General features: G+C 42.6%; 1 protein-coding gene across 1 annotated transcript in view; it reads right to left on the bottom strand.

Moving 5' to 3' along the window:
* The window catches only part of LOC115208214 (protein bicaudal D homolog 2), a 49982-nt gene extending 34252 nt beyond the window's left edge, over nt 1–15730 (bottom strand). The window contains exon 1 of the mRNA XM_029776077.1: nt 14371–15730. Coding sequence (XP_029631937.1) covers nt 14371–14610 — 240 coding nt within the window. The 5' untranslated portion in view covers nt 14611–15730. The remainder of the gene's footprint in view (nt 1–14370) is intronic.
* Between the last annotated feature and the right edge of the window lie 208 nt (nt 15731–15938).

Here is a 15938-nt window from a genome sequence, read left to right as displayed (position 1 = left end):
GCTAACGAGTCAGCCAGCTAACGTTAGCTAGTTAAACAACAATGAACAATGCCACAGTGCTCGGAGCTAACCAACCAGGTTCAATGTCAGCTAGCTAACAGGATGGGTGCGTCACTTGAGTCACTGAAGTGATCTTCCTGTCTGGGTTGGCGCCCCCCCCCCCCCCCCCTTGGGTTCGTGCCGTGGAGGAGGTCTTCGTGGGCTATACTTGGCCTTGTCTCTGGGTAGTAGGATGGTGGTTGAAGATATCCCTGTAGTGGAGTGGGGGCTGTGCCTTGGCAAAGTGGGTGGGGTTATATCCTGCCTGTTTGGCCCTGTCCGGGGGTATCGTCGGACGTGGCCACAGTGTCTCCGGACCCCTCCTGTCTCAGCCTCCAGTATTTATGCTGCGATAGTTTATGTGTCGGGGTCAGCTAGGGTCAGTCTGTTATATCTGGAGTATTTCTCATGTCTTATCCGGTGTCCTGTGTGCATTTAAGTATGCTCTCTCAATCTTTCCCTCTCTCAATCTTTCTCTTCTCTCGGAGGACCTGAGCCCTAGGACCATGCCTCAGGACTACCTGGCCTGATGACTCCTTGCTGTCCGCAGTCCACCTGGTCATGCTGCTGCTCCAGTTTCAACTGTTCTGCCTGCAGCTATGGAATCCTGACCTGCTCACTAGATGTGCTACCTTGTCCTGGACCTGCTGTTTTGGACTCCCTCTACCACACCTGCTGTCTCTAACTCTGAATGATCAGCTATGAAAAGCCAACATACATTTACTACTGAGGTGCTGACCTGTTGCACCCTCTACAACCACTGTGATTATTATTAGAGGTCAAGGGGCGATTTCAAGTTTTCATAACAATCGGTAATCGGCGTTTTTGGATGCCGATTACATTGCATTCCACGAGGAAACTGCGTGACAGGCTGACCACCTGTTACGCGAGTGCAGCAAAGAGCCAAGGTAAGTTGCATTACAGCATTAGCATTACAGCTAGCATTAAACTTCCTATAAAAAAAACAAATAATCTTCACATGATTACTAGTTAACTACACATGGTTGATGATATTACTAGGTTAACTAGCTTGTCTTGCATTGCATATAATCAATGCGGTGCCTGTAAAATTTTTATCGAATCACAGCCTACTTTGCCAAACGGGGGATGATTTAACAAAAGCGCATTTGCAAAAAAAGCACAATCGTTGCACGAATGTACCTAACCATAAACATCGATGCCTTTCTTAAAATCAATACACAGAAGTATATATTTTTAAACCTGCATATTTAGTTGAAAGAAATTAATGTTAGCAGGCAATATTAATTAGGGAAATTGTGACACTTCTCTTGCGTTCATTGCACGCAGTCAGGGTATATGCAACAGTTTGGGCCGCCTGGCTCGTTGCGAACTGGTTTGCTAGAATTTTACATAATTATGACATAACATTAAAGGTTGTGCAATGTAACAGTAATATTTAGAGTTAGGCTTGCCGCCCGTTCGATAAAATACGGAACGGTTCCGTATTACAGTGAAAGAATATACATTTTGTTTTCGAAATGATAGTTTCCGTTTTTGACCATATTAATGGCTCGAATTTCTGTGTTTATTATATTATAATTAAGTCTAGGATTTGATAGAGCAGTCTGACTGAGCGGTGGTAGGGGGCAGCAGGCTCGTAAGCATTCATTCAAACTTTACTGCGTTTTCGAGCAGCTCTTAGCAATCCTTGCTTCACAGCGCTGTTTATGACTTCAAGCCTATCAACTCCTGAGATTAGGCTGGCAATACTAAAGTGCCTATTAGAACATCCAATAGTCAAAGGTATATGAAATACAAATGGTATAGAGAGAAATTGTTGACGCGTCATAATTCCTATAATAACTACAACCTAAAACTTCTTAACTGGGAATATTGAAGAACTGGGAATATTGAACCACCAGCTTTCATATGTTCTCATGTTCTGAGCAAGGAACTTAAACGTTAGCTTTTTTACATGGCACATATTGCACTTTTACTTTCTTCTCCAACACCATGTTTTTGCATTATTTAAACCAAATTGAGCATGTTTCATTATTTATTTGAGACTAAATAGATTTTATTTACGTATTATATTAAGTTAAAATAAAAGTGTTCATTCAGTATTGTTGTAATTGTCATTATTATTATTATTATTATTATAATATATACATACACACACACACTATATATATATATATATATATATATATATATATATATATATATATATATATATATATATATATATATATACATATATATATATATACATATATATATATATATATATACATATATATATACACACACACACACACACAAACAAAACAAAAAACCGGCCGATTAATCGTTATCGCCTTTTTTTGCCCCCCCCCAATAATCGTATCGGCGCTGAAAAATCATAATCGGTCGACCTCTAATTATTATTATCTGACCCTGCTGGTCATCTATGAACGTTTAACTGAATATCTTGGCCATGTTCCGTTATAAACGTTCAATCTCCACCTGGCACAGCCAGAAGAGGACCGGCCACCCCTCAGAGCCTGGTTCCTCTCTAGGTTTCTTCCTAGGTTCTGGCCTTCCTAGGGAGTTTTTCCTAGCCACCGTGCTTCTACATCTGCATTGCTTGCAGTTTGGGGTTTTAGGCTGGGTTTCTGTACAGCACTTTGTGACGTCCGCTGATGTAAAAAGGGCTTTCTAAATAAATTTGATTGATTGATTGATTAGGCTCTAACTAGAAAAGCAACTGGCCCTGGGAAACTAATATCATCAGCTAGGGAGCCAGCTAGCTAACGTTAGATAGCTAGCTAACAGTACACTTTAGCTTGAAATGAAACTACTTTGTCAAAATTAGAAACGTGTAATATCTGAAAATGTAGCTAGCTGTCGCTTGACTATCTTGCCTGTGTACATCACCACGCGTCTCCCTGTCAGGAACGCCATACCACAGTTGCCCTTAGTTTGAAGATGTAATACGGAGATTGGTGTTTTCTCCAACTCTTTAGCTATCATACTCTAATTCCACTGATTTCAAAACGTGATCCTCCAGAAAGTGGAGAACCACACTTATGCAGCTCCACTACACAATACATTTTTTTAAAAGCCATGTTCAACAGGATTACCAACACAGATTGACGAGCTCAAATAGACAGAAGCCTTCTATATGGCAGACCAATCCGAACTCATCTCTTGGCATGTCCAGCCCACTCATTATCTCAGCCATGGCTAGTGGGAAGGTTACTCCCTTTTTCTGTAGCTTAACCAACAAGGCTCGTAATTTAACAATTTAATTCGTATTATCAGATGGCATACAAGTTTGTTAGTAAGGCACATGAAAGTTCACATGTTCTAGAAGGCATTTCTGCCAAAAAAACTGCATTTTGATTTTTAAAAAAATATTACGTTCAAACGGCTCTCCTGTGAAGTTGTGACTTGCGACATACGCCTAATTTCCTGAATCAGGTCACAAATTAGCTATTCTTGATAGAGATAAACATAAACAATGCCAGTGAAGTTGCGCTGTGTGGCTATAAATGCTGTCATTCTGCTAGAGCACCATAGTCAGAATTCTGTGAGAATGTTGTTGCTTAGCTCTAAGACATAGCCTAACAGTTGATTTCAGTATACTGCAAGCCATTTTGTTGGGAGAGGGACACGCATGCTTCAGGGTGACTAAAATCCCCTTAAATGTCATAAAGACATGGGCTGGACCTAGCTTGGCCTCTGGACTCCAGCCCTGTTCAACAGTGGGTACTAGCCCCTATGACGCAGGGATAAACTGCAACAGGATTCACAAGATAGAGGCCCTAGTCTCTCAGAGAGAAGCCTAAAGCATTAGGTCAAACCTGATCAAAACCAGCCAAACAACTCGACTGCTGTTCTCCAATTGGAGAAGCCTGAGGCAGGGAAACCTTTCTCTGGCAGAGGCAAAGCCAGCATGGGGCTGACTGGCTTTAAATATAGTACTGGCCTCCACCACAACAATTTCCACTGTCAAACAAAGAGCAAGTTGGGACTGGTGTAGGTTATTGCTGATAGATGTCATGCAGAGATAATAACAAGGATATTCAAATATCACCCACATTTTCCCAAATAATACTAACACACACACACACGTGTTTGTAAACATCTGAAAACATCTACACTCTTGCCTGAAGTTAGTGTTCTGTCTTTTTGAATGTTTTCCTCGTCTTTTATCACAGTAGGCCAACTTTGATGTTATTAAAGTAGGCTAACAAACTTCTAGCACCGAGACCCCTAGAGAGTTCTTCCTGATGTCGTATTACCTCTAGGTGTCGACACAGTCAGCCCAGCTGGTAATACACTCGTGCCACCCATGGACCGGCTGGTACATAAAACATCCTCCATTCAGGCTGCAAAGGTGTCAGTTTCCTCCTCAACTCGATTTAATTAGCTTTTTTTTTTTTTGCTTTCGGGAGGGTTGTGTGTTTTTTTTATTGGGCACACGGGAGGGTAGTGTGTTTTTTCCCTGTTTTACAGTCACTCTTTTGCAGGTTTTACTATACAATTTCTTACATCCTAGCCACATTTCCTGATCTGTTTGCATGCACCACCCCTATATAAAGGTGTTTTGGTACTTCCCTTACGCACTAAACTTTTCTGTGTGCTAACTTTTACTATACCACAGGTTTGTATAGTCTACCAGTCTAACAGCCTATCCTGCCCTAAACGCACTATTCATAGTGACAATCGTGGGAGGTGTATCATTTTGTCAAGATCTGCATAATTTGTCAAGATCTGCAATAGGCTAACTACAAATCATACAACACATTAAAGCATTCAATGCTGCATACATTTTTTTTACATGAATCCACAAGAACAAATAGGAATAGCTGATAGGTAGCGGAGCCCAGGTGCATCATTGCGAAAGGACAGTGAAGACATGAGACACAGCTCAAAACGCTCTCCAATTGAAAAGCCAACTGACATTTACTACTGAGGTGCTGACCTGTTGCACCTTCTAAAACCACAGTTTGTGGTTTTAGAGTGGTAGGCACTCTGTCCAGTGTCTGTGTTCTTTTGCCCAGCTTAACCTTTTCTTTTTATTGGCCAGTCTGAGATATGGCTTTTTCTTTGCAACTCTGCCTAGAAGGCCAGCATCCCGAAGTCGCCTCTTCCCTGTTGACGTTGAGACTGGTGTTTTGCGGGTACTATTTAACAAAGCTGCCAGTTGAGGACTATTGAGGCGTCTAAATTCCTAATCAATTTGATGTTATTTTAATGGACCAAAACTGTGCTTCTCTTTAAAAAAAAAAAACAAGGAAATTTTAAGTGACCCCAAACTTTTGAACGGCAGTATATACATATAAGGGCCTACATGTATCAACTTTCACAGTGAATGCTTTTAAGTTTTGTGCCAATGAATTGATCACCAAATCTGTCAATAAAAAATAAAATGTTGTGCCTATTTAATGCAACCCTTGCTGTTAATTGATCGCAAAGCAGCATTCCAACTGGGCTAAACTTTTGGAAATGACAAGTTTGGTATGGTTTAGAAACTTGGGAGCTCAAGTTATCAGTGTAGCCTTTAATCGCCTGGACATGTTGAAATATCACTTCTAGAACATAAACCTCCAGGCTTCCGTCATAATGTTTCATTTACAGAAAATAAGAATTACAGGGGGCAGTTTGGAAAAAAACTAATCCCGTCCGAATAGTCATCTGGAATAATGGACATTCTGTCGTAATAATTACATAACCAACATTCTCTAGTAATTCTAGTCCCGTGCAAATACGGCTATAGTCTATTTATTGTGGTGTTGAAAACGCAAACCATGATATTAGTGTGCCCAATGTCAGGATGCTTTGTTTATTGGTTGTGTGGTGCATTTGCACAGAAACCTGTTGGTGGAAAATTTGTTGCTAACACGTACATGTAATATCTCAGAGAATTATAATTAAATGCTAACAAGTGCATTGCGAACATTTTATACAGTTTCTGACTTAACTATACAAGTAACTCAAAAATACTACTCACAGTTTGCTCCACGCACATAACAAATATTAGACAGCAAGGCTGTTGATCCAGGAAGGGATTCTATGCTGTTACCAAGCGAAGCTTGATTTTGGAAGAAGCTAACCACCATCAAACAGGCAAAGAGTCAATACAGGACTAAGATTGAATCCTATTCCACCGGCTCTGATGCTCGTTGGATGTGGCAGGGCTTGCAAACTATCACGGATTACAAAGGGAAACCCAGCCATGAGGTGCCCAGTGACGCGAGCCTACCAGACGAGCTAAATACCTTCTATACTCGCTTCGAGGCAAGTAACACTGAACCATGCATGAGAGCACCGGCTGTTCAAACGACTGTGTGATCACGCTCTCCGTAGCTGACCTTTAAACAGGTCAACATTCACAAGGCCTAAGGACGGATTACCAGGATGTGTACTCGGAGCATGCGCTGAACAGCTGGCAAGGGTCTTCACTGACATGTTCAACCTCTCCCTGACCCAGTCTAACACCTACATGTTTCAAGCAGACCATCATAGTCCCTGTGCCAAAGAACGCCAAGGTAACCCACCTAAATGCCTACCGTACCGTAGCACTCACATCTGTAGCCATGAAATGCATTGAAAGGCTGGTCTGCAAATGAATTCTGGACTTCCTGACGGGCCGCCCCCAGGTGCTAAAGGTAGGCAACAACACATCCGCCACGCTGACCCTCAACACAGGGGCCCCTCAGGAGTGTGTGCTTAGTCCCCTCCTGTACTCCTTGTTCACCCACTACTGTGTGGCCAAACACGACTACAACACCATCATTAGGTTTGCCAACGACACAACGGTGGTAGGCCTGACCACCGACGATGATGAGACAGCCTATAGGGAGGAGGTCAGAGACCTGGCAGTGTGGTGCCCGGACAACAACCTCTCCCTAAATGTGAGCATGACAAAAGAGCTGATCGTGGACTACATGAAAAGGAGGGCTGAGCATGCCCCCATTCACATCGACGGGGCTGTAGTGGAGCGGGTCGAGAGCTTCAAGTTCATTGGTGTCCACAATACTAAGGACCTATCATGGTCCAAACACACCAAGGCAGCAGTGAAGAGGGCACGACAACGCCTATTCCCCCTCAAAAGGTTGAAAAGGCATGGGACCTCAGATCCTCAAAAAGTTCCACCGCTACACCATCAAGAGCATTTTGACTGGGTGCATCACCGCTTGGCATGGCAACTGCTCGGCATCCGACAGAGGGTAGTGGGTACGGCCCAGTACATCTCTGGGGCCGAGCTTCCTTCCATCCAGGACCTCTAAACCAGGCAGTGTCAGAGGAAGGCCCTACAAATTGTCAAAGACTGCAGCTACCCAAGTCATAGACTGTTCTCTCTGCTACCGCACGGCAAGCGGTACCGGAGCTCTAAGTCTGGGACCAAAAGACTCCTTAACGGCTTCTACTCCCAAGCCATAAGACTGAACAGTTAATCAAATGGCTACCTGGACTATTTGCATTGACCCCTTTATTTTATAATTATTTTGCACAGGCTCAAATACACTCACTGGACTCTAACCCCACACACACACGTATATTGACACACACACACACAGCTGCTACTCTCTGTTTACCATCTATGCATAGTAACTTCACCACTATGTACATATTACCTCGACTAAACCGTACCCCATGTATATACAGTGAGGGGAAAAAAGAATTTGATCCCCTGCTGATTTTGTACGTTTGCCCACTGACAAAGAAATTATCAGTCTACAATTTCAATGGAAGGTTTATTTGAACAGTGAGAGACAGAATAACAACAAAAAATCCCAAAAAACGCATGTCAAAAATGTTATAAATTGATTTGCATTTTAATGAGGGAAATAAGTATTTGACCCCCTCTCAATCAGAAAGACTTCTGGCTCCCAGGTGTCTTTTATACAGGTAACGAGCTGAGATTAGGAGCACACTCTTAAAGGGAGCGCTCCTAATCTCAGCTTGTTACCTGTATAAAAGACACCTGTCCACAGAAGCAATCAATCAATCAGATTCCAAACTCTCCACCATGGCCAAGACCAAAGAGCTCTCCAAGGATGTCAGGGACAAGATTGTAGACCTACACAAGGCTGGAATGGGCTACAAGACCATTGCCAAGCAGCTTGGTGAGAAGGTGACAACAGTTGGTGCGATTATTCGCAAATGGAAGAAACACAAAAGAACTGTCAATCTCCCTCGGCCTGGGGCTCCATGCAAGATCTCACCTCGTGGAGTTGCTATGATCATGAGAACGGTGTGGAATCAGCCCAGAACTACACGGGAGGATCTTGTCAATGATCTCAAGGCAGCTGGGACCATAGTCACCAAGAAAACAATTGGTAACACACTACGCCGTGAAGGACTGAAATCATGCAGCGCCCACAAGGTCCCCCTGCTCAAGAAAGCACATATACATGCCCATCTGAAGTTTGCCAGTGAACATCTGAATGATTCAGAGGACAACTGGGTGAAAGTGTTGTGGTCAGATGAGACCGAAATGGAGCTCTTTGGCATCAACTCAACTCGCCGTGTTTGGAGGAGGAGGAATGCTGCCTATGACCCCAAGAACACCATCCCCACCGTCAAACATGGAGGTGGAAACATTATGGTTTGGGGGTGTTTTTCTGCTAAGGGGACAGAACAACTTCACCGCATCAAAGGGACGATGGTCGGGACCATGTACCGTCAAATCTTGGGTGAGAACCTCCTTCCCTCAGCCAGGGCATTGAAAATGGGTCGTGGATGGGTATTCCAGCATAACAATGACCCAAAACACACGGCCAAGGCAACAAAGGAGTGGCTCAAGAAGAAGCACATTAAGGTCCTGGAGTGGCCTAGCCAGTCTCCAGACCTTAATCCCATAGAAAATCTGTGGAGGGAGCTGAAGGTTCAAGTTGCCAAACGTCAGCCTCGAAACCTTAATGACTTGGAGAAGATCTGCAAAGAGGAGTGGGACAAAATCCCTCCTGAGATGAGTGCAAACCTGGTGGCCAACTACAAGAAACGTCTGATCTCTGTTATTGCCAACAAGTGTTTTGCCACCAAGTACTAAGTCATGTTTTGCAGAGGGGTCAAATACTTATTTCCCTCATTAAAATGCAAATCATTTTATAAAATTTTTCACATGCGTTTTTCTGGATTTTTTGTTGTTGTTATTCTGTCTCTCACTGTTCAAATAAACCTACCATTAAAATTATAGACTGATCATTTCTTTGTCAGTGGGCAAATGTACAAAATCAGCAGGGGATCAAATACTTTTTCCCCTCACTGTAGCCTTGTTATTGTTATTTTGTATTGCTACATTTTTTGGTGTTATTACATACAGCCGGAAAGAACTTTTGGAAATCAGAGCGGTGGTAACTCACCAGCATTACGACCAGGAATACGACTTTCCTGAATTGGATCCTTTGTTCGTACCCCCCAGGGCAATTGAACTTATTCCAGAGGCTGCTCCAAAACACCGCCGGCGGAGGAGAGGTATTCAGACTGGACTTCTATTCCGACTCAGGAGGCATGCACACCATCCACCGCATCCGAGTATGTTACTCGCTAATTTACTGTCTCTGGATAATAAAGTAGACGAGCTCAGGGCGAGGATCTCCTTCCAGAGAGATATCAGGGATTGTAAGATACTCTGCTTCACAGAAACAGGGCTCTCTCGGGATATACTGTCCCCGTCCATACAGCCATCTGGATTATCAGTACATCGCGCAGACAAGAATAAAGAACTCTCCAGGAAGAACAAAGGCGAGGATGTGTGTTTCATGATTAAACTACTCATTGTGTGATTGTGAAAACATACAGAAACTCAAGTCCTTTTGTTCACCCGACCAAGAATGCCTCTCAATCAAATGCCGACGGTATTACCTCCCAAGAGAATTCTCTTCGTTTATAGTCACAGCTGTGTATATTCCCCCTCAAGCCGATACCACGACGACCCTTGGGGAGGGGGTGCTTTTTTTTCATGACACCTCGGGTTAGACCAGCCCACCCCCTCCCCAGTAAGAATGTGTGTTTTCTGTTGCATTCTTGATGATAATGATAATGGGATTCGGGTAGGGGAGAGAAGAAAACATGGGATAATTATATATGGGGCCCATTCTGCATGGAGAGCTCTCAGCTCTGTTTTGTAAGCGGTATGCTCTTATCTGTTCAGTTGTGGGATTTTGGACACACCCTCTGCTGTGCAATAGACAGTTTAGTTTGATTTAAGTCGGGTCTCTCTCTCCCTCTCTCTTTTCTCCCAATTGTAGTGGATATCAAGTGATCTGAAGCAGTGCTCACAATTAGTTCTACACTTCTGTTTTCTATTAGTTTACAATTCTAAACTTGGCGAAAAGGGAACAATATCAAATAAGGTACATGGCATTCTCTTGCCCCCTCGGCTCGCAGGCCTGCTCCTTCCCATGGCAAGCAACACAGTGCTGGGGATTGACCAGCGAGTGGTGCTATCCACCTGCTGGTGCTGGATCGAGGTGAGCGCTTTTCTCCACATAGCTGTCCATTTATGCTCAGTTTTAATACGCACAATCTTACTTACAACACCCCTCTCCTTATCGCTCTCACACGTTGTAATTACGCAGTACAAAGAAATGTGCACTCTTAACAATAGTCTGTTCTTAGGCGCGTGAGTTAAGTATGAGTTTCACATTTGGGGAAGCTTACAATGTATCCTACCATTTCTACCGATCTGCATGACATTTCATATGCACATTTTCGTGAAACAGTTTCATTTTAATAATAACGTTTTCGTTACTCAAAATCATTGTCACGTGGTTAATAACACAAAAATGATACCAATCCGAAAGTTAAAATTCCACTAATACGAGAGCACCAGCCTCTGCCATTTAGACACATCGATTCACCGTGAGCCATTGGCGGCTAAATAAAATAGAGATAGCCTAGGCAAATGTAGCAGTAGGCCTACAACTTCCATTGTCAACTAAGTAAAAAATACATAAAGAAGACATATGTCCTGATGAAAATGCAGGTTCTTTCATCTCTCTATAGATACTCCGCCGGTCTGTCTCCCTTTCTTTCTGTCTTACTGGGTCCAGCGCCAGTTACTATATATGAAGGTCCGGCTCTATGCTGTTGCTTGCGAACTTGCAACATTGCATCAACTAGCCTATTCTGGGCCCTCAGAGTTTCCTGCTCCAGTGAACTCCGGACAGAAAAAGCTGTTTTTGCGCAAAGGGACATGTGTTCAGGTAGGGTATTTTATGACGTTTCCACTGGATGTATGGGATCCTCGGAGCATGATATTTTGCTCTTTCACACCGAGGCCTGGTGATTATCGAGGGGGAGAGTGTTTGAAAGATTTTTCAAATAGTGTGAGGAAATGTTATCATATACAACGGATTTTTTTTTAAATGACTGACTATGTTGACTTACTGTGTGAGGTGAAGATAATTTTGACACGCTCAGCTTATTAGTTGTGGTGAGTTAGGACAATCAGAAATCAGACATCCATTTAGCCTCCATCAACATTAAGAGGACAGAGATGCCAGACACGTGGAAAAATAAAGGCATAGAAACCATTAATGACTTGGTAATAGGAAATACACTACCGTTTAACCTGTTGGGGATAGGGGGCAGTATTGAGAATTTTGGAAAAAATAAATGCCCATTTTTAACTGCCTCCTACACCAACTCAGAAGCTAGAATATGCATATTATTGTTCAGGTTTGGATAGAAAACACTCTGAATTTTCTAAAACTGTTTGAATGGTGTCTGAGTATAACAGAACTCCTATGGCAGGCAAAAACCTGACAAGGTTTCAAGCAGGAAGTACCCTGTCTGACAAGGAGTCGTGCGTCTTGCATCTGTTTATTGAAAAGTAAGGATCTTAGCTGTAACGTGACAATTCCCAGGGCTCCGATAGGCTCTCAGAACCCGGGAAATACCTGAAGGTTGACGAGGGAGCCTCAGGCTGAAACACATTATCGGCTTTGGTAAGTGGCGGCTCAGAGGACCTTTGAATGAGGCGCGTGCACGATTCGCTCCTGAGGAGAAATTTAATTCGGCTGTTTAGGCTCAATGCATATTCCCGGTCGGAATATTATCCCTTTTCTACGAGATAAATGGCATAAAAATTGGTTTTAAACAGCGGTTGACATGCTTCGAAGTACGGTAATGGAATATTTAGACATTTTTTGTCACGCCAATGCGCCATGCGCAAGACCGTGATGAAGCATTCTGATAGTGTCTAGAACTCACGAACAAAACGTCGCTGTTTGGATATAACGATGGATTATTTGGGACCAAACCAACATTTGTTATCGAAGTAGAAGTCCTGGCAGTGTATTCTGACAAAGAACAAGCAAGGTAAGAACATTTTTCTTATAGGAAATGTGATTTTGGTGGAGGCTGACCTAGGTGGGTGTCTAAATAGCTAGCCCTGTGATGCCGGGCTATGTACTTAGATTATTGCAAAATGTGCTTCATCCGAAAAGCTATTTTAAAATCGGACATATCGAGTGCATAGAGGAATAATGCATCTATAATTCTTAAAATAATTGTTATGCTTTTTGTGAACGTTTATCGTGAGTAATTTAGCAAACTGTTAGTAAATTCCCCGGAAGTTTGCGGGGGTTATGCTAGTTCTGAACGTCACATGCTAATGTAAAAAGCTTTTTTTTTATATAAATATGAACTTGATTGAACAGACATGCATGTATTGTATAACACAATGTCCTAGGTGTGTCATCTGATGAAGATCATAAAAGGTTAGTGCTGCATTTAGCTGTGGTTTGGGTTTATGTGACATGATATGCTAGCTTGAAAAATGGGTGTCTGATTATTTCTGGCTGGGCACTCTGCTGACATAATCTAATGTTTTGCTTTCGTTGTAAAGCCTTTTTGAAATCGGACAGTGGGGTTAGATTAACGAGATTCTTGTCTTTAAATAGCTGTAAAATAGTCATATGTTTGAGAAATTGAAGTAATAGTATTTCTAACGATTCAAAAATCGCGCCACTGGATTTCAGTGGCTGTTACGTAGGTGGGACGAGTTCGTCCCACATGCGCCAGAGAGGTTAAAAGTTTGGGGTCACTTAGAAATGTCCTTGTTTTTGAAAGAAAAGCAATTTATTTGGCCATTAAAATAACATCAAATTGATCAGAAATACAGTGTAGACATTGTTAATGTTGTAAATGACTATTGTAGCTCGAAACGGCAGATATTTTTTTTTTATGGAATATCTACATAGGCGTACGGCTATTTAAATCATTAGAAAACCCTTTTGCAATTATGTTAGCACAGCTTAAAAGTGTTGTTGTGATTAAAGAAGCAATAAATGTGGCCTTCTTTGGACTAGTTGAGTATCTGGAGCATCAGCATTTGTAGGTTCGATTACAGGCTCAAAATGGCCAGAAACAAAGAACATTCTTCTGAAACTCGTCAGTCTATTCTTGTTCTGGGAAATGAAGGCTATTCCATTTGAGAAATTGCCAAGAAACTGAAGATCTCGTACAACGCTATGTAGTACTCCCTTCACAGAACAGCGCAAACTGGCCCTAACCAGAATAGAAAGAGGATTGGGAGGCCCCGGTGCACAACTGAGCAAGAGGACAAGTACATTAGGAGTCTCTAGTTTGAGAAACAGATGCCTCACAAGTCGTCAACTGGCAGCTTCATTAAATAGTACCCGCAAAACACCAGTCTCAATGTCATCAGTGAAGAGGCGACTCCAGGATGCTGGCCTCTCTGTCACACACACCCCTCCCTTCTTCTCAACATTTCAAATTATACTGAAGACATTATCTTCACACATATTTTAGATGCATTGCTTTTCACTGACTGCCACATCTCAAAAAAAGCAAATTGCGGGCTTCCCAACTAGGCGCATAGGCCTACACGGTTGTGATTTCAATCACTGCTTTAAAAGGAGCTAATGATGCTCTGTGGCTAAATCATGCTCTCTGCTTAAGTATTTTCCATAGACAGGCTTAATTATATAATTTTGGCAAATGTATTTCAATTCAATTTAGGCTGCAGTGACTACTCTTATTGAATATTGTCCTATGCTTAGGCTACTCATTACATTTGGAATTGTATTTTATTGTTAGCCTGCAAATACTTATGTTTTTTTCTACCTCACACACACAGCACCGCCTACTCAAAACATCTTCCTCCAGCTATGCACCCCCCGGTAAATGTCGAACTGTCCCTTATAACATCACAGCTGAATTGAATTTAAAACGTTCGACAAAGTAATGGAACATAGCATAACTAGCCTGAATCGAATGAGAAACGTACACTAATGACTGTACTCTTTGTAAGAAACAATTTAGCCATTAACGGTTACAAAGTTAAATGGGCGCTCTTTGACAGTAAAATTGACAAATGTGTAGTGGAATGTTGTGACCTGACTCTACCTCCTTCAGCTGGTCGAGTTCCTTCCGAACGGTCTCGAACTCAGTCTCCAACTCATCATACCGCTGTTTGAGCAGTTGCTTCTCTTCGAGCACCGCAAGCCCGTATTCCGCCGCCTGGATCTTCTCATGAGTCGTCTCGCTCAACTCCCGGGATAGGCGTTCTAATTCCGCCCGAAACCACTGCGGCCCGGCCTCTGCAACCAGAGTCGCCTCTGGATATTCCTGTTCCTCCACAGACATCTTGGCCAGCACTTGAAGGACAACAGAAAAGCATATAAAAAATAAATCAGTGCCTTCTGTATTTGAACGGCATGGCTGTGTTATTGTCTCTCTCGTCGGGTCCTCAACTTTTTGATCTGAACAAAAAGTTCAGCGGTCTATAAGCGGATACCGTTATCAGATAGTATTTTCAGCTCGCTCCATAGCCGCGGTCCCTAGCTAGCCTACTTCATGCCACTAGAGAGGAAACTAAGTTGAGATCATCGATTATGAGGAATACAGTTTCAGGTCTACAGTTGTGCGCCATGGGAGATGTAGTTTTAGGGCCATTATGTTTGGAAGAAGGACTACGCCCATGGAGAGAAATAGTAATGGCGTATTTTTGTAGGCACTAACTCAATATGGCGACCGGAGTTTGGGCGAGTGGGTGTTTCGAAAGGAGTGGGTGTATGGAAAGCGACTCAGCTAATTGGACAGATTTGCTGCCACTCAAAACTGTTTTGCGTGGCTGATTGGGCTGCACTATGAGTTGATTGTAACAGTGATAGTAAGGGGGTAGATACAGGGCCGGTCCTTGCCATTCTGCCGCTGTAGGCAAGACCAAAAAATTCCGTTCCCCTGCGAAACTAGAATAGTTCCAGACGTTGATGTTAGGTTCAATTTAGGTTCTGTATGAAAGATGAAAAGGTATTTCCAGGACATTGAAAATGCATCTTTTCCAGATGTTGAAAGATATGTATTTTCCGGACATTGAAATCAGGTTCATTTTCGCTTCTGAATGAAAGTTGAAAATAAGTCATTTATAGATGTCTATGTTTGGGCCAAATCAAGGCTGGTCAAGACAGGACAAAATATGAACCAAACATCGACGTCTATGATTGGTTCAGATTTGTTCCGGACAGGACAAAATCTGAACCAATCGGGACGTTGAAATCAAGGCGGTCTGGAGCACACCAAATCTGAACCAAACACTCAGTACCTAAAATATCCGTGGACGTTGAAATCAAGTTAAGATTTGGTCCCGACCGGACAAAAAACCATGTCCATGGATGTGAAAATCATTGGGGCGTAGCCTATTGGTTAGAGCATTGGAATTGTAACCGAAATGTTGCAAGATTTAATCCTGAGCTGACAAGGTAAAAATCTGTAATTCTGCCCCCGAACAAGGAAGTTGTTCCACTGTTCCTAGGCCGTCATTGAAAATAAGAATTTGTTCTTAACTGACTTGCCTAGTTAAATAAAGGTAAAATAAAAATGGTTGGTCCGGAACTGCACCAAAAAATATGTCCAAAAGGCGTCGGTCCGTGCTTACTGAGGTGTTGCCTGAAGTTTAATGTTATGAATCCCCG

The sequence above is a fragment of the Salmo trutta genome, chromosome 14 (assembly GCF_901001165.1).
Source record: "Salmo trutta chromosome 14, fSalTru1.1, whole genome shotgun sequence".
NCBI lineage: Eukaryota > Metazoa > Chordata > Actinopteri > Salmoniformes > Salmonidae > Salmo > Salmo trutta.
The sequence above is the reverse complement of the archived record's forward strand: the minus strand, read 5'-3'. Positions and strand labels throughout refer to the sequence as shown.